Source organism: Heloderma suspectum, chromosome 4 (assembly GCF_057233095.1).
Source record: "Heloderma suspectum isolate Gila_16-S chromosome 4, 16-S_ref, whole genome shotgun sequence".
Lineage (NCBI taxonomy): Eukaryota > Metazoa > Chordata > Lepidosauria > Squamata > Helodermatidae > Heloderma > Heloderma suspectum.
The window spans coordinates 63,705,141-63,732,135 of NC_139461.1; the positions used below are offsets into that span (position 1 = coordinate 63,705,141).

Sequence of the window (26,995 nt, forward strand, 5' to 3'; positions counted from 1 at the left end):
CCCCATGTTGTTATATTATTTATGTAATTATCCAATCTATTTTTAATTATCTCCTGACAACTGTAGTATGCAGGAATGAGTTCCCTTGGAAAATGACATTATTCTAAGATGTAATCATGGAGTCATAGTATTTTACAGCTGCCATATATATCCATGCATTCTGTTTCTTTAATTGTTTACCCTTAACATGACTGGGTCACAGTTCAATATTTTAAAAAGCTATCTTTAAAAAGCACATGACTGAGCCCATTACTTCCTAGCCTGCTGCTGAATTATTTTAAGAGTGGCTTTTGGAAGAAAAAAAAAAGGAATAATAGGATTGGATCCTCAGTTGCCTCTCCACAAATGAAAGGGCTCCTTCTGATGATGGAGCGAACCAGGATCAAGCACAGCCTCTTTGCTGGAGTAAGTGGGTAGAGTGGCAACTTTCACTGATTCCTCCTTTCTTCTATAATACTCAGGGCCACCTCAAACACTTTCCTGGAGGGTACCCCAACCCTTCAGAGCAGATTTATGGGAGGAAAGTGGCTGTGATGATGGTGGGGAAATTGGTGAAAATCACCTCCCCACCCACCCACCCACCCACATGATCATCCAGTTTGCAGAGTTCTATTCCATGCAACTCTGGATCCAGTCAGTAGCATTTACAGCTGTCACATGCATATGTGTCCATACTTTCATTTATAATTTCATGTTGTTTCTTTAATTACTTAACCACCCTTAACATGACTGGGTCATATTCTTCAATATATAGCTGTCTTTGAAAAGAAAGTGTTCCCAACACATTACTCCCCAGTCTGCTGCTGAATGTACTAAGAGTGACTTTTGGAAGGATGAACTTGTATGATTGAACTTACTTGGCTAAAAATATCCCAAGTTCAGTATGTAGCTTTGAATAGAACTGTTTGATTAAAAGTTGGGGGTAAGGAATATTCTTTTTTAACCTTTAGATCCAAAAACTGTCTTGACAAGTTTAGCAGCACTGTTAGATTAAAGCAACCAGGCATCATCTTGTTCTTGCCTTAAGGGCTTTCAAGCACAAGGACTAATTGAATTTGTTTGAAATTGTAGAAGTACAAACTCTCTGAATGATTGCTGTTACAAAGCAGCTGCTACCTTTCAGAGAATCATTATGTCTGTCTTACATAGTTTTGAACAAAGAATGCACCTCCACCTTTTCCAAAAGAGCCATTTTTCTTCTGATGATATGCTGTTTATAGTGCATATATTTAAATCACTTCCTTGGGATTTTTTAAAGATCTATGAAAAAGGTTACCGATGTTACACAATTTATGTTTATTTATTTATATCATTTCTATACCACCCAATAGCTGAAGCGCTCTGGGCGATTCACAAAAATTAAAACCAAAAAGCATAAGATAACACAATATAAAAATATAAAAACATTAAAACCGCAATATAACAATACAACAAGAACAAAACCTAGCAGCAATGCAGAGATTTAAAATACAGATTTAAAACACCAAAGCACAGTCCTGTGCTTATGTACAACTTCTGTTCATAAGCACGGGACTGGCTTGAGGACTCCCAAAAGGACACTAAAATTCTCTTTTAATTGTTGAACACCAATATATTTTATAGATATACTATTAAATGTTAAATGCATTATTCAAAATAATTATATTTTAGTACTCTGGTTCTACTGTTATGTACAATCCACTATGACCCTAGAGAGGTTCGCCTGGCACCTACGTTGTAGTCCTTCCGGCACCAGGTGAAGACCTTTTTATTCTCCCAGTACTTTAGCATTTTAGCTTCTTAATCTTTTAGCTCTGGTGTTTTAAATATGTATTTTAAATCTCTGCATTAGGTTTTATTCTGGTTGTACTGCTGTATTGTGGTTTTAAGCTTTCATACTTTATATTGTTTTATGCTGTGCTTTGTGGTTTTAATTTTTGTGAACTGTCGGGAGAGCTTTGGCTATTGGGCAGTATAAAGAAAGTTGAAAAAATTACATGCTCCTTCTTGTGAATTTAAATTTCACCATGAGAAATAAGATGAATATGCTAAGAAAGCTGAACTTCAAATTCCTTATGTTAGAATGTGTTTGTATTCAGGGAGGCATCCCTGTGTCTTATTTTAAGGCTTTTAAAATCAATTTATCACCTTTAGGCTAACATAAATAAAAACTCATCTGTCAATCATGAAAAGTAGAACATCAAACATCTGCATAGCTTGGTAATCCAAGACAACTTGCCTCACAGCATCACTTGACAATTATCGTTTCTGTTCAATTTTCAAATTGGTACATGCTTTGGGACTTATGTACTAAGTTGCTTAGTAGCAACATATGGCTCACTACTGTTTCTGTGATGTTGCTGCAAGCAAACAGCATAATTCTAGACTTGAAATAATTTCCACAGAAAGCCATTCTTGGAAATGAGCCAAAAGTATAACTATACCATAAAAATTAATGATATTCTTTTAGCTTGTCCCAAAAGACTGTTTGATGCTGTTAGGTTTGTATATATTTTATATATGTAAATATTGTATTCTTAGTGACAAATATCTAGTATAATGCTATGCATCCCAGGCAGCTTCTAAAATATTTTCACCATCTATATATACACTATCACACAGTAAAATAGGACATTTTCATTAATATTTGAACAACGTCGTGATGATATTTAAAATGGTATGGACCTTAATACATATCAGAGACTTTCCTCTTCCTTTTTCCCCGTGGCAGTCTTCCCCCGGGAAGATTGGTATGCACCTCCTGATAGTATTCTCCATGTGTCAAGGTGATAGAGCAAGTCAGGGACCAAGATGTTTTCCCCTGATGTGAGACTCTCTCCAGAGATTAGTATCTTCTAGAAGCTGTAGAACAGGACTTTATTTGGTCAAGAGTTGATTGTGATTATAGAATAGGTAAACCCGCCCAGGAAGTTTGGTGATGGTGGCCCACTGAATGGCCATTGTCCATTTTGGTTTCTAGGCATCTGGCAGTGTAACTGTTGAGGTCTAAATGACTGCTATATTTGAGATTAGGAATTAATTTTCTCCAGTCTCAGGCTCTAAAAGAGTGAAGCACACTTCTGAAGGACAGCATAAATTGCTGGTAAGACAAGGGTGTTTTTTTTCTTATTCACCCTACCTTTTCTAATATGGCCATATTAAGACTGCAGTGTAATTTCTTAATTTTGTTTTCTAGTTGTTTTGTTCATGGATTGGTTGTGTGGCCCAGAGATGGCAGTTTTTGTTTTTCTGCATCTTTTCCATTTTCTGTTAAGCAGGTTTCATACTGTACTCTGGCATATTCCCTTCATAGTTCAGTCTAAGAATTCATGCACAATTATTATTTTCCCTAGAAGGCTATACCTCATTAAAAAGCTATGTTAATTTAAATACTGTATGTTATCTATATTGCATTACTCAACTCTTATCAGCTGCGGTAGCTGGCTTCTCTATTAATCAATAATACAAAAATAACTAAAGCTATTATTTTATTATAAGGGAATCAAACAGAAAATCAGTCATCCAGTGATACATTTTCAGTTACACCACTGGGGTCATTTCTTCTTAGTTCTTAATGCCTACTGTTGCTTGCTGCAAGTGAGAAAACATACTCTTGGATGGTTAGTGGATAGTCATTGTAAAATGCCCCTTCAAATATCCATCGCATGCCCTTCTGTACTCCTTGTACAAAATAGCTTGCAGGTATCATAAAACATAGCTTCCTTTCTAGGAAACTTTCTAGGGCAACAGTGGCAAGATGAAGAGAAATAACCATGGGAAATACTGAGTGAACTTAATAAGATGACTGTCTTGGTCTACCTGTGGGCATTAAAGTGTTTTTGAACCACTTATTAGGCAAACGACTGTGAACCTGTTCCTTATGGCAAAGGTTCCTGCTGTAAAGTCAGTTTGACCTATTGACCCTCCTGACCCAGTGAAACAATAATGATAGCATGCTATAGATTAATCTAGTTAGTCTCATGGTGTCTGGCATCTCAACAAGCCCAAACTAGTTACTCAAACCCATATTCAGCATAGCATTCAAATGATTACTCCATGCAATCCCAGAGGTATTCATTACAGACAAAATTGCTCTTGCTTCCTTGCATACAAGCTGAGTTTTCAATGGGAAATGAAAAGCTGCCTGGAAAAATAGGACACCTAATTAAGTTAAACTGCTCTAGCATTTGGCTTGACATCTTCATTACTCAAAATTAAAAAGATGCTTCACTTGAACACACAAGTTACTATTGTTTATGTTGTTGCCTTAAATTGGCGTCTCTCACGGCAGTCAGTTTTTCAGAATTATATCTTTTAATCACTCGTATATTTCTTGCAGTTTATAAAAATGTCTGAAGAGCTACCAGAGGTACTCATAATAATCTATATACTGTAAGTACAAATGGTGGACTTGTAGCCAGCTTAGATGCCATACTGGGCTCATGCACAGGGCTTAGTCCTGCAATTTTTTTTATTTTTTTAAAACCCACCCTATTTGTGTAGGCTCAGGATAGTTTTACGATTAAATCGCATGCCCCACTTGTACCAACTGCCCCAAACAAAAATTGCATCACCTCCAATAGATGCTTGGGACTGTAAAGCTTCCTAGAGTCTTTAAAAAGTGGTGCTTTCAGGTTTTTGCACAGCTCCCTTTGAGTCTGAGCAATGCTTAATGTCTGGGACGTGGAGGAATAATAGAACAAAGTTGGTGGGTTTTGTTGTATTTTGACAATAGAACATATTTGTGTGGCGCACTGAAAATCAGAAAATTGGAAGTTTCTCGATGATAGCAAAACTGAAACAGAACAGTATTAGCTCAATTCTACTTTTGTAAGTTACATTTTTAATGGGTTCTATCCTAGGATGACTGAAGTTCTGCTCATGGAAAGGGTGCGGATAGTGCTACTAATGGAAAGGAAGGAGGAAATATTCACAGATTTCCTGCTCCCACCTGCAGCTCCCTGTGCTCTCCCTAAAAAATCCCCTCCTGAGAATTGGAGGACCCTCAAGAACTGTATTAGAGATGGTATGAGGGATAGGGGTGTGTGTGTGTGTGTGTGTGTGAGAGAGAGAGAGAGAGAGAGAGAAAGAGAGAGAGAGAATAGGTAAAAATGTCATCTTCCCCACTTCCATTAGACCCCACCCCCAGAAAATATGTCCTGTATGTTGCTGATGAGGGGTTTGTCACTGCATACCACAAGATGGCAAAGAAAAACAACACACATCACACAAAATGCTGCATAAATGAACACTTCAACATGTATTAATGCAGTCCTATATTTGCACTTGAATAAAGATGTCAGTGAATATTTTCCCTTTTAAGTGGTAATATTTAAAACAGCTGCACTACATATTTACATTTTAGCATCACAGTCCTATATGTTTACTCAGATGGAAATCCTGTGCATTAAAGAAGACTTACTCCTGAGTAAGTGTGTTTAGTATTGCAGCCTATGTCTATTAGAATAACGCGAACATATTAAAAGCACAACATCTTTGTTGGGAGTTTAGAGTCAAAGGTGCTAATGAAGCATCTGACAAGTTAAATGTGGTGTAAAATATACATTCTTCTATAGACATAATGTTAATATTTGGACAACTTTTCATGCTGCAGTTTGGTTGCTAAATAGTTTTTAATAAAGTGTCATTGATTAATTAAAGTTACAGAGTTTCTTTCCAGCATAACTCAGGCTTCTAACATCCTGATCTTTAAAACAGTACTTACAAGCAAGTGTCATTGATCTTAGTGGAACTTCCTTCCAAGTATGCTTACGTCCAAGTTTTTAATCTTTTTGCTTTTTAGGATTGTTTTTAACTATGTTTTTGTTTCAGTCTTAGTTTTATTATAGTTAGCTGTCTTGTGCACCATTTTTTGGTGGAAAGGCAGCATAGATTGAATGAATGAGTGAGTAAATAATAAAATGCATGTGCAGTGCTGAAGGATTGACATTATTATTGGATTTAAAAAAAAATACTAAAGCTCTGTACTTCACAAACACGAAGATGTAAAAGTATCTTAGCAATTTGGGTGGATAATCTAAGGAAATAAGTTCAAGAACAGAAGGAAATAATTTAAAATCTTGTTTTATTTCTATAAGCCACCTTATATGAAATGTGAGGTACAGATTTCAAACGAAAGGCTTGGATCCAACAGTGTTGTTCCACCTGTAGAAGGGAAACCACTGGTGGAATAGATTTCCCTCCTGCAGCCCCCTATACTTCCCCTAGATTGCTCCGGAAGGTCCCCCAATCCTCCAGAGGCCAAGATGTCTAGGAGCACATTGGTCTTTCATTGCACTGAAAAGGTGAGCTTTTTTGCAGTTCAAAGGGGGATTGCAGTAGTGACCACAAGGAGGAAATAGAATCATAGAATAGTAGGGTTGGAAGGGGCCTACAAGGCCATCGAGTCCAACCCCCTGCTCAATGCAGGAATCCAAGTCAGAGCATCCCTGACAAATGGCTGTCCAGCCTCGTCTTGAAGGCCTCCAGTGTGGGAGAGCCCACCACCTCCCCAGGTAATTGGTTCCATTGTCGTATTGCTCTGACAGTCAGGATGTTTTTCCTGATGTTCAGCCGGAAACTGGCTTCCTGTAACTTGAGCCCATTATTCCGTGTCCTGCACTCTGGGATGATCAAGAAGAGATCCTGGCCTTCTTCTCTGTGACAACCTTTCAAGTACTTGAAGAGTGCTATCATATCTCCCCTCAGTCTTCTCTTCTCAAGGCTAAACATGCCCAGTTCTTTCAGTCTCTCTTCATAGGGCTTTGTTTCCAGTCCCCTGAATCTTTGTTGCCCTCCTCTGAACCCTCTCCAGTTTGTCTGCATCCTTCTTAAAGTGTGGTGCCCAGAACTGGACACAGTACTCCAGATGAGGCCTAACCAGTGCTGAGTAGAGGGGAACTAGTACTTCCCGGGATTTGGAAGCAATGCTTCTATGAATGCAGCCCAAAAGAGCATTTGCCTTTTTTGCAGCCACATCACATTGTTGGCTCATATTCAGCTTGTGATCTACAACAATTCCAAGATCCTTCTCGCTTGGAGTGTTGTTGAGCCACGTATCCCCCATCTTGTAACTGTGCATTTGGTTTCTTTTTCCTAGGTGCAGAACTTGGCATTTGTCCCTATTAAATGTCATTCTGTTGTTTTCTGCCCAGCGCTGTAGTCTATCCAGATCACTTTGAATTTTGTTTCTGTCTTCCAAAGTATTAGCTATCCCTCCCAATTTTGTGTCATCTGCAAATTTGATCAGCATTCCCTGCACCTCCTCCTCCAAGTCATTCATAAAAATGTTGAAGAGCACTGGGCCCAGGACTGAGCCCTGCGGTACCCCACTCGTCACCTCTCCCCAGTTTGAGAAGGTCCCATTGATAAGCACTCTTTGAGTCCGATTCTGTAGCCAACTGTGGATCCACCGGATTGTTGTTTCATGTAGCCCACTTTGAGCTAGTTTGCTCATCAGGATATCATGGGGCACTTTGTTGAAAGCTTTGCTGAAGTCGAGGTATATGATGTCTACAGCATTCCCATGGTCTACAAGGGAGGTTACTTGATCAAAAAATGAGATCAGATTTGTCTGGCAGGACTTGTTTTTGACAAATCCATGTTGGCTTCGAGTAATCACGGCATTGTTGTCAATGTGCTTCCAGATGGATTGCTTTATGATCTGCTCCAGAATTTTCCCAGGGATTGATGTCAGACTGACTGGTCTGTAGTTCCCAGGCTCCTCCTTTTTACCCTTTTTGAAGATAGGGACAACGCTAGCCCTCCTCCAGTCATCTGGCACTTCCCCCGTCCTCCATGATTTCTCAAAGAGAATAGACAGCGGTTCTGAGAGTTCTTCTGCCAGTTCCTTTATGACTCTAGGATGCAGTTCATCTGGCCCTGGAGATTTTTTTTTGTACCTTTTTGTTTTCAGGTCATCCCTAAGCTTTTTGTGAAGCCACATTGGCTTCTTCTGTTGTCTTCCACCTTTTCTTCTTGTTGGAATTGCTTGTGATTGTGCCTTGAGATTTCCTTTTTTAAAAGCTCCCACCCATCTTGGACTCCTTTTCTCGCTAGCATCGCTTGCCATGGGACCTTGCTGATCATTGTTCTGAGTTTATGAAAATCAGCTTTCCTAAAATCCAGGGTATGCGTTTGACTACACTCGGCTTTTGCTTCCCTTAGAACCAAGAACTCAAGTACAACATGGTCGCTTTCCCCCAGAGTTCCTGTAACTGCTACTTTATCCACTAAGTCATCTCTGTTGGTTAGGATCAAGTCAAGGATAGCCGATCCTCTAGTTCCTTCCTCTACTTTCTGTAGGAGGAAGTTATCCACCACACAAGTCAGGAATTTCCTGGAGGGGCCATGTTTTGCAGAATTTGTCTCCCAACAAATATTGGGGAAATTGAAGTCCCCCATTACTACTACATCATGCTTCCTTAAAACATTGGCTATTTGCTTTTCAAAAGTTTCATCCTTGTCTTCTCCTTGATTGGGTGGCCGGTAGTAGACTCCGATCACCAGGTTCCTTTTATTCTTTGCTCCATTTATTTCAACCCAGATGCTCTCGATGGGGCTACCAAGCTCCTCCTCCTGTATTTCTGTGCAGAGATATGTATTTTTCACATACAGTGCAACCCCACCTCCCTATCTGTTCCTCCTGTTCTTTTTGAACAAGTTATATCCTTCAATTGCTGTATTCCAATCATGAGAGTCATCCCACCAAGTCTCAGTTATACCTATCAGGTCATAATTTCCCTCTTGTATTAAGAGTTCAAGTTCGTTCTGTTTGTTTCCCATACTCTGGGCATTAGTATATAGACATCGAAGACCATGTGCTTCATAGTCTGGCTTTCTTCCTACATGTGTCTGAAGACTATTATTGGGCGCTATCAGAGCTGTTCTCTCCATTGCAGTGCATGCGCCTACGTCCATTGTTACCCCCAACATTACATCTCCCTTCCCCGTAGGATTCAGTTTAAAGCCCTCCTGATGAAGTTCTTCATGCTGTGGCCAAACACATTCTTCCCATCCTTTGTGAGGTGCAACCCATCCCTAGCCAACAGCCCATCTTCCAGGAAGTATAGCCCGTGGTCCCAGAATCCAAATCTCTCTCGTCGGCACCACCTTCGTAGCCAGTCATTCACCCGGACTATTTTTCGTTCCCTTTCTATCCCTCTTCTAACTACTGGAAGGATGGATGAGAAAACTATCTGGCCCCAAAGTTCTTGAGTTTCCTTCCCAAAGCTTCAAAGTCTGACGTGATCTCTTCGTAGCTCCGCTTGGCGGTATCATTTGTTCCCACATGGATGAGAAGAAAGGGATACCTGTCAGTGGGCTTTATGAGTGCAGGCAACCTTTCAGTCACGTCTCTAATCTGTCCTCCCGGGAGACAACATACCTGGTGAGTCCATGGGACTTCGCGACATACTTGGGTCTCGATCCCACGCAGCAAGGAGTCTCCCACTACTACCACTCTTCTCTTCTTCTTCTCGTAGGCCTGGGTTTCATCGCCTCTGTTTGACTGACCTTTAGCCTCTTGCTCACTCTCATGCAGGTTCTCCTGTGATTCTTCCTCTGCAGGCTGTCCTCCAGTCTCATCCGCAAGTACCTGGAATCAGTTCCACAGTTCCACTGCTTCCACTGGTGCAGAGTGGCGTCTAGTTCTTCTTCTCCTAACTGTCACCCTTTTCCAAGGAGTATCCTCTATTCTATTTTTCTTCACCTCAGCATTTCCCACTGCCTCATCTTGCTGTTGCTCTTCAAGCTTCTGGTCTGCCCTTTGCTGCTGTAGTTCCCCCATTCTGTCCAAGAACTCTTCATGTTCTCTTATTCCCCGGAGGGTCGACAGTCGCTGCTCCAGTCCACTTACTTTTTCCTCCAGCAGCGTGATCAACTTGCACTTGTTGCAGGTGTAGGCCATGTTGTTCTCAGGCAAGAAAACAAACATTGCACACACCTTGCAGGTCACCACCACTGGAGAGTCTTGTCCTTCCATAGCCTCTTTTCCCTTTTTGTGTCTAGCTTTGTGATTGTTCTAGACTAGCCTGTGCCTGCTCCTCTACTCAGTAGAGGTTAAAAGCAGAGTCCCACTGGTGTGAAAGTATGTGTTACAAGACAAATAAATGGAAAAAAAGTTAGTTAAAATAAAAATAATAAAAAAAAAATGTTAGGGGCCTCCCCCTTGACCTCCCCTGCCGAACTCCCCTGCCGAAATCAGTGGAGGCTGATTTCCCCTTCCGAAATCAGTGGAGGCTGGTGATTCTGATTTTGGAGGAGCTATGAATCCTTTCTGGGTTTCAGTCAGAACCAGCCAGAACTCTAAAGGAGCTATCTAACATGTTTAATCAATTTTGGGGGATAGGGTTCAGCACTTTGGATAGCGCCTGTAAAGTTCTGGCTTGGTTACTTGATCAGGGGCAGTCGCTGCTCATCTGGTGCAAGTAGCTAAGTAGATAACTGCATCTGTGGAGTTGAAATTGTGGCACTTTAAATTGCCTTTAATTAACATGGAAAGGTGATTATACTCCTGATAATGGCACATTTTTGGCCGAGTATGAAATGCCTTGTTATATTTATATTTATATTTATATTTACAGAACTGTATGGAAATAATGAGAGGAATTTGAAGTGGTATGCTTAATTAATAAACGCCTTTTTTAAGCGGTCTTTGAAATTGCTGCTTAAAAACACACACATCAGTTATGCTGCAGTCAACATTCTCTTGGTCTTGTAGTGGAAAATTAATGTTTTGCTTGAAGCAGTGCCCTTTATCTAATGTGAATTAAAGAAATTTATGAACATTACAGAGGAAACACGTACCTTCTGCAGCAATATGTTCTTGATTACTTCTGTTTGATAAATTAATGTATTGTATGTTTTTAAAATGACTGTGATTTATTGCTCTTGTCTGCCCAATAAAGAAATACAAAACATTCTTTGCAGGATCATTGACTTGAACATATCAGTGGTGCTCTTGGACAATTCTTGCTGAGTGTTAAGATGATTTATATAGCTGATCAAAGAGTTGTACAGTAGTGTATGATAGTTTTGAACTATCCAGTCTTTTTTATGCCTTGCTAGAAAAATGTTGAGCAACACTTGGATAGTAAGACTTAAAATTAAGGTCCTCCTAATTGCCTTTGTTAATTTATTCCTAACTTCTAGAAGGATGCAAGTGGAAACTTTCGCCTCTTTTAACAAATTATGCCTACATTCTTGCTTCCAGCTATATGAATGCTAATTCCAGTGAAATCACAGTGATGTATGCATGTGTAATTGAGTATAGGATGCAAGACTTGATTCGCCGAAGGTACTAAGTATCTGACCATTGATTATAAGAGGATGAGGCTGTGTTTTGTTGTCCTCAGTTAATAGTTTCACAGTAATACATATTCAATAATATCAGTATCTAATAGATATGAGAAAAGAAGAGATAATTGGGAAGAGACAGCTATCCACAGAATGCTGGCAAAGGAGTCAGACTGTAGTGATGCAGTAGCCCCATGCAGGTGTTTGCCTGCATCGCGCATGGGGCTGCACAGGGATGGGATGTGTGCAAGCATTCATACCCTGCCCCAAGTGTCCGGTGCATCCCGCTAGGTCAGAGACTAAAGATACTATCCTTTGCGTGTTTAGACAGAGAACAGTCCTACAACTGCCAACATTCCCTAATCAGCAGTGTTGGCTAGGGAATGCTGGGACTTGTAGGATTTTTTCTGTCTAAACATGCATAGGATTGCACCCTTAAACACATTGAGTGTGAAGGTCTGCAGATGGGTTCGTAAGTACGTTTGGCCAAACACACAAGCCTGTTCGCAGACCTTCACACTCAATGCGCAAAGGTTTATGAGCTAGCCTGGGGTGCAGGATGCTTTGGGAAAGCATGTGCATTCACACTTACATCCCACCCCCATTTTAGCCCTACATGTGATGCAGGAAAACACCTGTACAGATCTAGTATCAAGCTTGAATTGTTTAGTTTGTTATTTGTTCAGTTACAAGTCCATTCCCATGTAATCCAAAGGGGAAAGGTGGACTTACGCTTCATGGTTTAGCTATAGAGAACATACAGCCCAGTTAAATGCAGTAGTTCAGACTATAATAGCTCTTATTTAGTTGGCATAGTGTCTTCACTTACATTGTTGAGCTTAGATATGTACTAAGTCTGACATTTTGTTAGAAAGCAAGTGATTGAATCTTGTTTAGGATGCTGCATGTCTGTGACACAAAATATTATATAATCAAAGATGAAAGAAAATTATCACTCTGGGCTGGAGCAAAAGGGGCCTTATGTGAGTGGAAAGCACTTCCACTAATGTGAGCTGCCTGCCCCACCTCCAAATCCTACAAATTCCCCCTCCTGATGCATCCCTCAAGCCTCATCCCAGGCCATTCCAGAATTTATTATTAACATGTATATACTGCTTTATTTGCTAAAAAGCCATCATGGTGGTGTACAACAAATTAAAAGAGTAAAACTTTCACAAGAGCAGATTACTGAGAGCATGGCAGTTGCAGTGGGGCAAAAGGGGTAGGAAAATTCCATTATGTGAGTAGAACTCTGCTCACATTTCTCTGGATCCAGCCTTCTGTTATTAAATTGAATGGCACAAAGAAAGGGTGGGCTAATCCAAAAGATTAGCTTTCTGGGGAGCATTTAGATTGTCGGTTTGGTTTGGTTTGGTTTGGCTTATTCAATACTGCCAAAAACTATATTTTTAAAAAGGGACGTAAAATAAAGGATGCTAACTTAAAGGCTGCTTTTCTGCTCTTTCTCCTACATACAGAGTAAAGCTGTTAAGTGCTGTTCATGGCGTTTTCCTGCTATTTCTTTAGTAACAAGGAAACTGATGAGGTCATTTGCCCTCATTTTGCCAGAGGGAATTCGGGGTTTCCCAAGGAATTTTCAGCCTTGTAGGGTTATCTTCTGCCAGAAGAGGACCATCCTAAAATGTCCTTCTTTTCTGAATGGAAAACATGGGTCGCCAGAAAAGAACACAAATGTACTTTCCTTCCCCCATTGCATGCTGGGGAGAACTGCTTACTCGCTTACGCGGAATGCTTGGGTCTCCTGAATACCAGGGGTTGTCTTTTTGGTACTAGGAAAGTGATGTTGGATCCTCACCTGTCTTGTGTGTATTTAAACTGATTATATCTGTAAACAACTCAGTGTCCTTTGTACTGCCTGAGCAACCCCATCTGTCATATAAAGCTCCAGCTTTATATTTCTTACAAGTTGCTGTCTTATCAGTAATATGCTGATACAAAATGGTTCCATACCATTTTGTTCAGCAGGTGAGCTTCCAGAGCATCTGACTCAGCTTTTCCTCTAAGTCAGTGAAGAGGAATGATCTCACTAACTACTCTTGTGGCTTTAGTGATGCATTGAGCAGTATACTCAGATGCAATTTTCTCCTCAGCCACAATCTGTGTGGGGTGGGGGCAAAATAGGCAAATTAAAAACAAGAGATTAAGAGTAGATGGAATCCAGGCAAGTGCCAAATTTTTCCTCTGTTTTAAGTTTTTCAAGTAATTCAGGAACTCTTTGTGGCTTTCAACATTGCTTCAGTAAGAGTGCACCTGAAGGCAGAACAATTTTAGGGGTTGTAATGCTGCTTTAACAATGTCAAGGGGGACCCTCCTACCCATCCCAGGATACACCGGCATGTGCGCGCACACGCACACACAGACACACACAACACTAGTCCTTTTCAGAATATAGTTCAGTTATAATAATGCACTATAATAATTTGGAAGAACAATGCTGATGAAAACCAATGAGTGCAATTTATTCTGAACATCTGAAGAAGGAGAAGACGACCCCAATCGATTTTCTATAGACATTTTCTCTATTTGTCTTGCTGACATCCAGCATAGTTCACTTGGTTCACTGTTTAGAAAATTATTACTCTACTTCTGTTGGTCATTTACCATCTGCCTAATTAACACCACCAGCCAGCAGAAATTCAAAAGTATTGTCATTTGGAATGCGACTACATCTACGCAACCTGATCCAGCTGAGTAATGCACACATGGAAGCAGTGCTCTGTACACACACCTCTTTTGGGGCTCTGGAACATGTATGCAAATGGGTGCTGTGTGACTGGGTCTAGGCTACATCTAGCTTCTGGAGCTTCAAGCATGTTTCCTGTCATTGGATTGGAAACTACAAGGGCTGCTGTTCCAGACACTTGTTGGGTCGGTGCTGTCAATACTATTCACATTCTCCTCCAAAACTGGCAGTAGGTGCTAGCTGGCTGCATTGTTATCACTAACAATCTTGGTTGGTGCACAGGCGTGCATAGTTGAGATTTGTGTCTGTTGACATGAGTAAAGCTGAATCAGGACCCCAGTGTATTTTCATGCATTACATTCTATTTCTAGGTTAATTTTCTGCTTCTGGTGGTAGCAGAATAAATGTATTATTCTTCTACACTTTAGAGCAACACTCAAGAACAAAATTTCTCTCCCCCCTGCCTCCCGGTTATTTTTGCTCTTGAGTGGCAGAGAGTCTTATGAGGTCTTTTTGATCCAATATTAATTTTATAAATTGCATTCCTCTTCCTCAGTTCCTATGAAAAAGGTATTCAGCCCGATGAAGACGCTTAGAAAATTGTAATGCAGCCTTTCAGTTCAGCTGCTGGGGTGGAGGGGATTTCTGTCTAATGGAAGCTGTGAAAATATCAAAGGTTTTATGCTTAGAGGCAATTCTTATTCCACAGATAGTAGTGCAATTACTTTATTACAATGTATAAGTGTTTAAAATGGTCTGTCTCGTGCAAAGCAGAAACTACTGCTTAATGATATCTATAGAGTTGGAAAGGGGGTATGGTCATTTTATTTGAGACTCTAAAGGTGCATGTTTAGACAAAATGCTGGCAGCCAGAATGGCTGGCTGGGGAATTCTGGGAGTTATAGGATGCTTTTTCTGTGCAAACATGCATAGGATTGTGTACTTAGTGCATTTATTTTGTTTTTTGTTTTTATCCTACACCATCTTAAGGATCAGGTATAAGATATTTTAACTGAAATTCTACCTTTCATCTTTCCACAGTCTTTTCCTGGCCCAAGTCTTGAAAGTGAAGATTTTAACATACCTCCTATCACTCCACCTTCATTACCTGACCACTCACTGGTACATCTGAATGACACAGAATCTAGTTATCCTTCACTGTGTCATCCTATCAACCATAACGGTCTGCTTCCATTCCATCCACAAAACATGGACCTACCTGAAATCACCGTCTCCAATATGCTTGGCCAAGATGGAACACTGCTTTCAAATTCACTGTCTGTGGTAAGCCTTTAAAGTGTGTGTGTGTGTGTGTGTGTGTGTGTGGCAGTACCCAATGCTGCCCGTGCACCAGCAGGACCAACCACTAGCACAATGGGGAGCTAGTGGGTCTTACATCAACCAGAGACGAGTGCAAAAGTTTGTTCCTGGAACAGGGGCAGGTCAGTGAAACTCACAAAAAAGAGCTCTGCTGACCCATCCGGATCTGGAAGCTAGTGTTTCTGCTTGTTTCCAGAGTTGCTTTAACTCCCTGTTGCACTAACGGTGGGTTCCACTGGTGCAGCACAATAAGCAGAAGCACAGTAGCAGTATTGAATGCTGCCCATAGTTTTCAAAACGTGTTTCAAGTTCTCTTATGATAACTGGTATTCTGCAGTAACAGAATTTGGGGACCTAGGGCTGTTTTGTGGTTCACTTAAGTAACTTTCAAATCAATCAGTCAATCAGTTACTTCATTTGTATTCTGCTTTTCCATATGCAGTATGCTCAAAGCGGTTCAGAAGAAAGCATGATGAAAACACAATATATTCCCATCCATTTTAAAGAAAAGTCAGAACAATTGTATAAGTACATAATAAAACAACATTTTGAATAGGTTATATCCGATGTGCAATGGTTTAGATTAAAGTAAATTTAGATATTTGGTTTTGATTAGTAAGATCTCCTTGGCATAGTTAGGAATTTAGCTCAGCAAACTAAATTATCTCCCCCTGCAAAACAGAAAACAGATGTTTTTGTTTCTGAGCCCAGTTTGAACCATGTAGCATTCCTGATGATGTCATCATGAGCATAATGGCGGAGTGGTCCAAATGACTCCTCACCCCTCCACCCATTTTCCTTCCTTCAAATGTGCTGGATAGTGTGGCGGCAGCAGCAGCAAGAAATTCTCACTGGTGTCCTCTCTGCAAGGTCCCCCTCTATCCTGTCAGCAGAGTTGCAGTCAGTCAGAAGGAGCCCAAGGATGCATAGTTTTCAGGCCATCTGCTGTCCAGAGATTAGACTCTCACGCTCCAGAGGCCCCCTGGTACCTGGAAAGCTAGGGAGGGAGGAACGAAGGCAGACACTCTCATTCAGGTTACAATCCAGGCCAGAGAAAAACCTTGGAAGGAAAATGTGCGTGATTCATAGTAAAGCCAAGCATGGTGACCTGAAATACTTGTAGTCTCCCAACTAGGTTAGTATGAATTTTGGTGACATCACTAGCTTAGATTAAAACCCACATTCATGCACAAAGCGAATTCCTTCCATTGGGCAGCGGAGGGTCGAAAGTGGCTTGCTTGTCCCACATTTTCTTAGTAGAAAGCTGTAGTTCTCATCTGAACCTGTGGAAAAAGATACACAGCTAGTACTGCTTTTCCTTGCTTATTATTCCTGTATGTGCTGCTCATTTCAGTAGATTCTGAATGTTTGGAAAATGTTTGAGGATCAGATAGACCATTGAATTTTGTATTCTTCTTGGACATCAGAGCTTGACCATAGACATTCTCTTCACAGGGATGAAAGGTCAGTTTTGTTTGTTCTGAGAGCTACTTCAACTTGCTTAGATTCAACTTAAGGATGAAACAAATTATCACAGCTTTACATAAAGGAAAGCAATCTGAACGATACCAAGGGTCTTAACAATTACTATAAAAGTACCTGAAGAAGGTAGGGGTAGCATTTGGCACTTCAATGTAGTGCTTCAGTAGTGCTTCATTGATTTGACCTCTTCTGTATGGAGGTTAGAGTTTGGAAGCTTAGTATTCCCTTAAGTACTGAAGTTTCATATCTGCCTCTTGTAAAAGAAATAGGAACAATAGAACTTTGAGAGCTTGTAGATTGCCACACTGAGCAACTGGAGCAAGGTAAAGTAGATAAAGGCAAATGATATAACTAGTCAAGCTCCTTTTAGGATCTTAATGTAGACCATGGAGAGAGAAATTCATAACTCAAGGGCAGAAAAAAAAGTGGTGGGAACATATTACATGTTGCATGAGCCCCCCCCCCCTTTTTAGTGAGGTGTGATTATCCTTTTTCATCTCAGTACAGCCCAGCTTTTTTTTTTTTTTAAGAGTTATAGCTGAGTTTTTTGCCATCAATTTTATCCTAGTGGTCCAAGTCTGTGTGTGAGTATTCTGAACCTAGAAGTATGTCTTTCCATAATCTCTGAGGAGAGTTCACATCTCTGTGAATGTGTTAAGATAAAATTTAATTTTATCTGAAAATATCAGCTGGTACTATTCTGTACAAATTGTTCTCAGTGAACTGTGTTTGTTTTGTATTGCTAGGAATATAATTCATATTTTTTCTTACACACACAATCATATATACATATTAAGAGCCTGCAGCCAGAGATTTGGTTGATACGTGCCTTCGGCGGTTGTGGGTGAATGGAATCCATGGAGTACTACTGCTAAAATTAGAGAGCTCCTTATTGGTCAGTCTAGGATATAAGTGCTGACCCAGAATGTCTGGGCCCAGAAATTCCAGGGCAACTTTTCCCTCTTTCTTCTTCCTTCCTTCCACGCCACCCCCCACTCATTTCTTCCTATGGGGGGTCAAGCAAGCAGAGCAGGACTAACTAGTGGAGCTAGTCATTGTAATAAGTAGTCATTGTGCATGGCATCCTGCAAGCAGTCCCAATCCCAGCCACTCTGTTATAACATGGCCTCTTTCTCTTTGCATGTCGTAACATGGCCTCTTTTATGATGAGGCTTCTTTGTGTTGTCCTGTGTGGCTTCATCCTCCAAACTGTAATCTGCTGCTGTACCCCAACCTCCTTTTCCTTCTCTCTCTTTCTGCCCACATGGTAGCTGCCCTTTTGCTTGTAGTGTCATAGCTATCTCCACTAGTGCCACTACAAGAAAAGGGAACTGGCAGGATCATCCATTATTCACCTAATCAACTTCCTTTCCTGTGATAAGATAGAACACCAGCCTTGTACCCAGCAGCGACCAGGATTTGCGTGCAGGTGAGTGAGTGGACTGGCAGAGGAAGAATGGAGTGTGTCCAGCATAGAAACCAAGCGGACTCCTAGAGGAGGATAGCCCCCCTCCCCCCACACACATATTCAGCATAGAAAGGCAGCTCTTGGTCCCTCCTCTGCCAGCCCTCAGTTAACTGGTCCTAACTGGAGGACAGGGATACATAGATCAAGGAGGGGTACCAGCTGCCAGCTACTGAGCCAATATAGAGATTGGGCCTGTTCACATGTTACAATAAGCCACTCTGAAAATAAGCCATGGTGGGTAGGTTGTTTGCTCTTGACAAATGACTGGGTGCTCTACAGCTTGCCATGGCTTGTTTCCCCCTTAGTCCTCCAGCCTGCTCCCTGCACATATCCCAGTGTGGCACAACCCCTCTCATATCCTTGTCCCTATGGAGGGAAACTTTTCAGGCTTCATGCCCCGCTCCGATCGCTACGCCTTTTCTGTGCAATTTTTCCGTTCGCAACTTCTTTCCCCCCCTGTTGCTCTGGAAGTCACAAATGGGTTTGAAGAGTTTTCTTCTGTTGTTTGCATGTGCACAGATTCACCTGTCTGCTGTTTACTTGTGAATGACATTAAAATAAAATAAAACAAATCCATTTGCGCAGTAAGTACACCCATACTCCCACAGTCAAGAGAAGCCCCGAAGTGGTGAAGGAAGCTGGCAAGTGTCATTTCAAGATGCAATGCAGCAAGAGGATGAAATTAACAAGTGGGAGTTTATTGCCCCCCCCCGACTGTGACCCCTTTTCAGAGCAATTATTTTGTTCGCAACCATTGGGGGGGTATCCTCAAGTGCACAAATGGGTATGTTCAGCATCTAAGGCCTTCCTTTGGGTGCCTCCTTCAAGAGAGGCTCGGAGGATGGCAGTGAAAGAGAGGGCCTTCTTGGTGGTGGCCCCCCAAGTATGGAAGATCTTCCCAACAAGGCCCGCCTGGGGACAACATTGTTATCTTTTTGGCGCTAGGTTAAAACTGTCCTCCTCTCTCAGGCGTTTGGCAGCATATAATGAGTTTAATCAGGTCCTGAATTGTCTGTTGGTTGATGGTTCATAAATTGTTTTTAGTTATATGCTGTCATTGTGTGTGCTGACGGTTTATATGTTTTTATGTAAATGGCTTATAAAGTATTTTAAATGGTTTTGAATCTTTGTGAACTGCCTGGAGAGCTTTGGCTATAGGGTGGTATAGAATTATAATTAATAATAACAACACGTAATTTTTTAAATTATTTTCCTCCAGTCCTTCGCACGTGTGCAGATTCGCCTGTCCACTATGTACAGTCTGCAGTAGTACAGCCACCTGGTCATTTTCCTTGTAAATTACCTACTCCACTTTGGTGCTTCCCTTGACAGCGAACTCCAAAAGCGGCAGCTGAATGTGATGGACCTTTTGAGGAGGGTATGATCACTGCAGGAGTATGTGAAGTCTATTTCTGCTGTGTCAGTGTACAAAACAACTGATCTAAGGAGGCATGTAGGATAAAAATGACAATATGCTTTGAAGTAGTCCTTCAATTGTGTACACTTGTGCAAGTGCAATGGGAGAAATACATTTTAAAAAGAAGTCTCTGTCAAGGGAAATGCTACAGTGGAATAGGTAATTTACAAGGAAATTGACAAGGTGACTGAAGCACTGTGGACTGTAAATAGTTGACATGCGAATCTGTGCACTTGTGAAGGACCAGGAAAAATACCCATTAAATACTGAAAAGTACGAACCCATTTGCACACCTGAGAAGTACCAAAAAAGAGAAAAGTTTGTGAACGCATTCAGGACATTCCCAAGTGTCATTTATGTTTCAGCGGAGAGGTGGACATCATTGACAAGGGAGGCTTGAGGCAGCACTAGTGAGATTGTGATGAGCAGCCAGGGTTTCTGCTGCTCTTCCCAGGTGGCTCTGTAGCCTGTGCTGAGAAGCTGCTGACTAGCCACACTGCTGAGTTTGCACATCATGACAAGCCATCCTGAGAACAAGCCACCCTCAGCAATCCAACAACAAGCCATGGGTTTTCAGGGTGGCTTGTGCATGGTTAACAAACTGCTCTGAATCATCCGCACTGGGTTTGGACATCACAACAAGGCTCACCACCCCCCATGGCTTATGGTGTCATGTGAACCAGGTCATTATAGCCCTGACTCTGCTGCTACACACTCTTGCATCTCTGCCCAAATTGGATTTTCTCTTTCTCTTGCTTTTTCATCCCAACCCCTTATGTCCTGTCCGTCTGGCCTTTTTCCATAAATGTGCCTTCTATGCATCTCATAAATACTTTTATCCTATCTTAAATTAGCCCTCATTGTCATAGTGTAGGTCCTGAATCCATCAACCATCACACCTTTTCTTTTTCTGCAGCAGTCTGAACTCCTTCTTTTTCCAGAGCCACTGGTAGGTAGCTCATCAGTCCAATGCAATTCAATATAGCACTTACTGGATTGTATTGAGATAAGACACCATTCATTGACAATGGCTGTTGGCAAAGATGTGTTTTTTAAAGTAAGAAACCAAGTTTGCATTTTTTGTACAAAGAACATCCATGTTACTTTAAACGTCTATTATCTGCATGGCAGTTAAAACAGGGCACATCTTCTTAAACATTATGGCATATTTTGAAAAATATAGAAGGGAAAGATAAGATGGATTTCACTTTGAATGCTTTAAATTTTTAAATTGTGAAGTTTAAAGTGGAAAAAGACACTAAAAGACTGTAAAAGTGATGGATTTATTTCCCAAATGCTTTTTTTTCTACAAGCAACAAAAGCTGGGATAATGTGGTTTATTATTTAACTTAGCATATATTCAGAGCACACCTTACATGCTAAAGGCTGCTGAACAATGAACAATGTTTTGACAATGATCACATCAGTAGGTAGAATGCCAGATGCATGAAACTAAAATAGAAATTTTTCTATAGGTCTGTAGGAAGTACAGCACATCAGTGCATTCAAATGCATTTATAGTAGTATTTCTGATGTGCTGCTGGCATCTTGACTAATGCCAATTTCAAAGCTTAGCAGAAAATATGATTACAGACTATTGTTATTGCTAGTTCTGAAATAAGTTTTACATTTTTAAATTTTATTTTTCATAATACATGCAATGTCTCAGAACATACCAAAGAAAAAGAACCATAGGAAATCAAAGTATAGATGAGGTTGTTCTCTTATTACTCAGATGTGGTATAACAGAAGCATTAGCTTAAAATTAGGGCTGTGCACTGCTCCAGAGCCGAATTCTGAGCTGCAGTGGGGTTCTTCGGGCCTGAAGCATGTCAGGATTGGCCCAAACCAACTTGAAGCAGGTTGGGTTACTCCAGAGTGCTTCAGCGCAATCTGGAAGCCCAGCCGCACAAGCTCCCCGCTCTGTACCTGGACCCTCGAGACGTGTGCCGGCAGCTGTTGGTCTCTTTGAGGGAATTGCCATTGTGACTTCCTCTGTTTCCAGAAATTGAGACCTGCGCAAATGGCAGCCGTCATGTACGCAACATTATAGATGTAAATGCCTGTAACGTTGCGTAAATGATGGCTGTCAAACCGCCATTTGTGCAGGATTCGATTTTCAGAAATAGAGGAAGTCGCCAAAATGGGGACTCTCTTGAAGAGGCCAACAGTGTGTGTCCTGAGGGTCCAGGTAAGGAGCAGGGGGCTTGCACAGTGTGTTGGGGGTGTTGGGGGGAGAGCTCGCTTTGGCCATCCGAATCTGGCTTCGGCCCCGGAGCCCAAAGCCGGTCGGATTGGACCTGAAGTGGCCCAAAGCAGGTTGGGGGTCCCTCATAGTCATATTTTAAATAAAGTAGATGTCATAGGGGTTCAATTTCTTTGTAAAAATAAATAAATCAATATCTAATAATTAGTCTTCCATCATACTGGCCAAAATAAATGCTATAAATAATTATTTAACATTTATGCATGAATAGGCACAATTCTTGTTTTCAGTTTGTTTCAAAGTTAAATTCTTTAGCTTTAGAAAAGCTAAAGAAGTATCTTTCACAGAACAGTAGAGGAAATGGAACACCTTCTCTCCTTTCTGTTTCCATATCGTGTAACATAAAACTGTTTATTGTTCGTAACTGGTGGTTGCTAGTAAATCTTATGTAAGAAATAGTGGCTGTAAGTACAAACAGCATTTTTGATTATTTGACTCAAGCTCAAGTTACATGTTGACCTGGGCTTGTACGCACTCAACAGGACTTCTTTTTCTCAGTGTCACTTCCCTGTAACGCATCAGATGCGTCTGCCTGCCTCTCCCTCCCAACATCCACAAATTCCAGCTTTAGGATTGGTATGAAGGATCTGCTACTAAGAAAGAATGTGTAAAGGCCATCACACATGGAGACTGTCATTGCATATATGCATTTAAACTCAGTGTTTATTACTTGCCTTGGGCAACTTGAAACGGTTATGGGTGGGGGAAGGGGAATGTGGCATATTCTGATAGAAAAACAAAAATACTATGTGGATGAACCAATATGTAAGGAGCTTTGGTGAGTGCAGTAAAAACTTAAAGAAATACATTTCTTGTCTAACCAATTTAGCTTCTTGCTGAATGTAAGTAATGCTGCAGCCATGCTTTTTCACTATATTTTCATTAATGTTGAAGATGGATCTAATCTTTAGTGCAGTCTTCCCCAAACTGGCCATGCTGGCTGGGGAAGATGGGAGTTATAGTCTAACACATCTGGAAGGCACCAGGTTGGGAAAGGGTGCTTTAGTGTATACCTTCCATGCGGGCTCTCCTCATAATTTTGGTCTAGTGTTCATTCTTTTTCAATTCATTCTGTTCTGCTCTGACTCCCAAATTTCTGCAAAGTAAACACTGATATCAGAAACTATGAATATATTTTGACTTTTTAAAAAAGTCCTAGACTCTAAGAAACATTAATCCTGACATGTGGGGATGTTTATGGCAGTCAATATGGGCATGACTAAATTGCAAACCCAACAATTTCCAGTATTCGAAAATGGGCAGATATGTCAATTCATCTTCTTCAATGAAGCTGTGTTGGTTTACTGTAAATAAGGATACGGCTCGTAGTTTTTCAGTTGCATTTTCATTCTTTTGTTGTTGTTGTTCAGTCGTTCAGTCGTGTCCGACTCTTCATGACCCCATGGACCATAGCACGCCAGGCCTTCCTGTCCTGCGCTCTCTCCCGGAGCGTGCTCAAGTTCATATTCATTGCATCCGTGATGCTATCTAGCCATCTCATCCTCTGCCGTCCCCTTCTCTTTTTGCCTTCAGTCTTTCCCAGCATCAGGGTCTTTTCCAGGGAGTTTTCTCTTCGCATTAGGTAGCCAAAATATTGGAGCTTCAGCTTCATTATCTGTCCTTCCAATGAGCAGTCAGGGTTGATTTCCTTTAGGATGGACTGATTTGACCTCCTTGCAGTCCAGGGCACTCGTAAGAGACTTCTCCAGCACCACAGTTCGAAAGCATCAATTCTTCGGCGCTCAGCCTTCCTTATAGTCCAGCTCTCACAGCCATACATTACTACTGGGAAAACCATAGCTTTGATTAGACGGACCTTTGTCGGCAAGGTGATGTCTCTGCTTCTTACTATGCTGTCTAGGTTGGCCATAGCTTTCCTCCCAAGGAGCAAGCGTCTTTTAATTTCATGGCTACAGTCACCGTCTGCGGTGATCTTGGAGCCCAAGAAAGTAAAATCTGTCACTGCTTCCATTTCTTCCCCTTCTATATGCCAGGAAGTGATGGGACCAGATGCCATGATCTTCGTTTTTTTAATGTTGAGTTTCAAACCAGCTTTTGCACTCTCCTCTTTCACCCTCAACAAGAGGCTCTTGAGATCCTCTTCGCTTTCTGCCATTAGGGTGGTATCGTCTGCATATCGGAGGTTGTTGATAATTCTCCCAGCAATCTTAATTCCGACCTCTGATTCATCCAACCCGGCATTTCTCATGATGTACTCTGCATATAAGTTAAATAAGCAGGGTGACAATATGCAGCCTTGTCGTACTCCTTTCCCAATTTTGAACCAATCGGTTGTTCCATGTCTGGTTCTTACTCTTGCTTCTTGACCCTCGTACAGGTTTCTCAGGAGACAGGTAAGGTGGTCTGGTACTCCCATCACTTTACGAATTTGCCACAGTTTGTTGTGATCCACACAATCAAAGGCTTTAGCGTAGTCAATGAAGCAGAAATAGACGTTTTTCTGGAATTCTCTTGCTTTCTCCATGATGCAGCGAATGTTGGCGATTTGATCTCTAGTTCCTCTGCCTCTTCGAAACCCAGCTTGTACTTCCGGAAGTTCTCGGTTCGCATACTGCTGAAGCCTAGCTTGTAGGATTTTGAGCATCACCTTGCTGGCATGTGAAATGAGCGCAATTGTGCGGTAGTTTGAACACTCTTTGGCGTTGCCCTTCTTTGGAATTGGAATGTAAACTGACCTTTTCCAGTCTTGTGGCCACTGTTGAGTGTTCCAGATTTGTTGGCATATTGAATGCAGCACTTTAACAGCATCATCTTTTAGGATTTTAAATAACTCGGCTGGAATACTGTCATCTCCGCTAGCTTTGTTGTTACTAATGCTTCCTAAGGCCCACTTGACTTCACTCTCTAGGATGTCCGGCTCAAGTTCAGTGACCGCACTCTCATGGCTATCAGGGACATTCAGATCTTTCCTGTATAGTTCTTCTGTGTATTCTTGCCACCTCTTCTTAATCTCATCTGCTTCTGTTAGGTCCCTGCCTTCTTTGTCCTTTATCATGCCTGTCTTTGCACAAAACGTTCCCTTGAGATCTCCAATTTTCTTGAAGAGATCTCTCGTCTTTCCCATTCTGTTGTTTTCCTCGATTTCTTTGCATTGTTCATTTAAGAAGGCCTTCTTGTCTCTCCTTGCTATTCTCTGGAACTCTGCATTCAGTTGGGTATATCTTCCCCTTTCTCCCTTGCTTTTCGCTTCCCTTCTTTCCTCAGCTACTTGTAAAGCCTCATCAGACAGCCACTTGGCTTTCTTGCATTTCTTTTTCTTTGGGATGGATTTCGTTGCTGCCTCCTGAACAATGTTACGGACCTCCGTCCATAGTTCCTCAGGCACTCTGTCTATCAGGTCTAATCCCTGAAATCTATTCCTCACCTCCACTGTATATTCATCAGGGATATATTTTGACACACAAACAAGAAGAGTTTATGTGATCACAATTCCATAAAAAATAAGTTATACGACCTGCTTTCTACAGAGTCAGGCCATTGGACTATCAAGTGGCTGTGGTCTTCCACTGTCTAGCTTTTCCCAGCCCTGCTATCTGAGATCCTTTTTAACTGGAGATTACAGGCATTTGGGCAATTTGCATGAAAAACATGTGCACTACCACTGAAAGATGGTCCCTCCCAGTTATGTGATACTCTACTGCAAAGGCATAACAGAATTTGACAGGAAGAAACTAAAGGCTGGGTCACATGGCCTTGTCAATATGAGGTTGACACTGGAGTACACTCGCCAGAACTGGCAGTATGTGTAAAGATATCCCCAGTATGAGCTGAGCTCTGCACACCTCATTAACACATCACCACATTTGCCTGACTACATCTGGGTGCAGTAACATGCTGAAAACCAGAGCCTGCAGAACTCAGTGCATGCTTCCAGAACTTTATTGAGTAACATAAACAAAAAGACACAAAGCTTGCAAGTTAAATTTTAACAGAGGGGTACACAGTAGAGAAAGGGAAGGAAAGACAGAGGCATAAGGGCAATGGGAAAATGACAATGCAATTGCACATTTATATACTTGATTTCTATCTAAAGATACTACTCAATCCACCAAAAGATACAAAAGACACTTCTTCCATGTAATGCACAACATCATTCCAAATTTATCTGCATACCTTGCTTCAGATGCTTTGTATCTGAAACTGTTTCCCACTGTTGAAATATTATAGTGGAAAAGAAACATACCCACAACCCTTTATATAAGAGCTCATATGAAGGAAGTAGCACAAGAGGGTGGGACTAGAACTAGTGGGTGGAAATTGCAGGGAGGCAGATTTCAGCTATACACAAAGAGAAACATCATAATTGCACAAGCTGCTTGACAGTGGAACAGACTGCCTTAGGAGGTAGTGGGCTCTTCTTTGCTTGAGGTGTTTTAGCAATTGATGGCTGGCCATCTATTGGAGATGCTGTAGTTTCATCCTGCATTGCAGATCCTGCATCAAGCAGGGGGTTGGACTAGATGATATCTGAAGTACCTTCCATCTCTGTGATGCAATCTAAACAGCAGGGTTAGGAGGAATATGCAGATGTGAAATTGTGGACTCATGGAAAAAACACACCATTCTCTTCCTAGAGCATGTAGTGAAATGAATAAAATAACCTAATAAATGCCCGATGTTAATAAAATATGATGTTTTGTTCCCCTCTTAACAGAGATTTCATAGAGGTTGGAGGAAAAGAGAAACAGCCCATTTATAAAATCGTTGCTGTGGATATAATTAGATCCATTTTGGGACTAAAAGTTTTATGTAGGAACTGACAGAAGGATACACAATAATTATAGTTTGTTGACAAGCTGAAGAGAGTTCCCTTTTTATCTTACAGCTTTAGAAACCAAACTGTAAATAAATATGCTATTTGACAGATTGTGATTGCCATCAGCAGGGCATCTTTTCATTTAATCAGATGGAGTTATTAAAAAAGGGGTTACAATTAAACATTTTATAATGTGACGTAGAACTCCATTAAAATTCTCCAGCAAACAGTAATTTGCATTTGATGCTTCTGCAGCCCCTTTCTATTTGCAGAAATGTTATTGGCTG

General features: G+C 41.1%; 1 protein-coding gene across 7 annotated transcripts in view; it reads left to right on the top strand.

The window, feature by feature from the left end:
* Positions 1-26,995, top strand: part of TOX (thymocyte selection associated high mobility group box) — a 284,989-nt gene that overhangs the window by 149,885 nt on the left and 108,109 nt on the right. For all 7 annotated transcript variants that reach the window (XM_084849469.1, XM_084849470.1, XM_084849476.1 and 4 more), the window contains one exon: positions 15,020-15,262. In XM_084849469.1, coding sequence (XP_084705595.1) covers positions 15,020-15,262 — 243 coding nt within the window. The remainder of the gene's footprint in view (positions 1-15,019; positions 15,263-26,995) is intronic.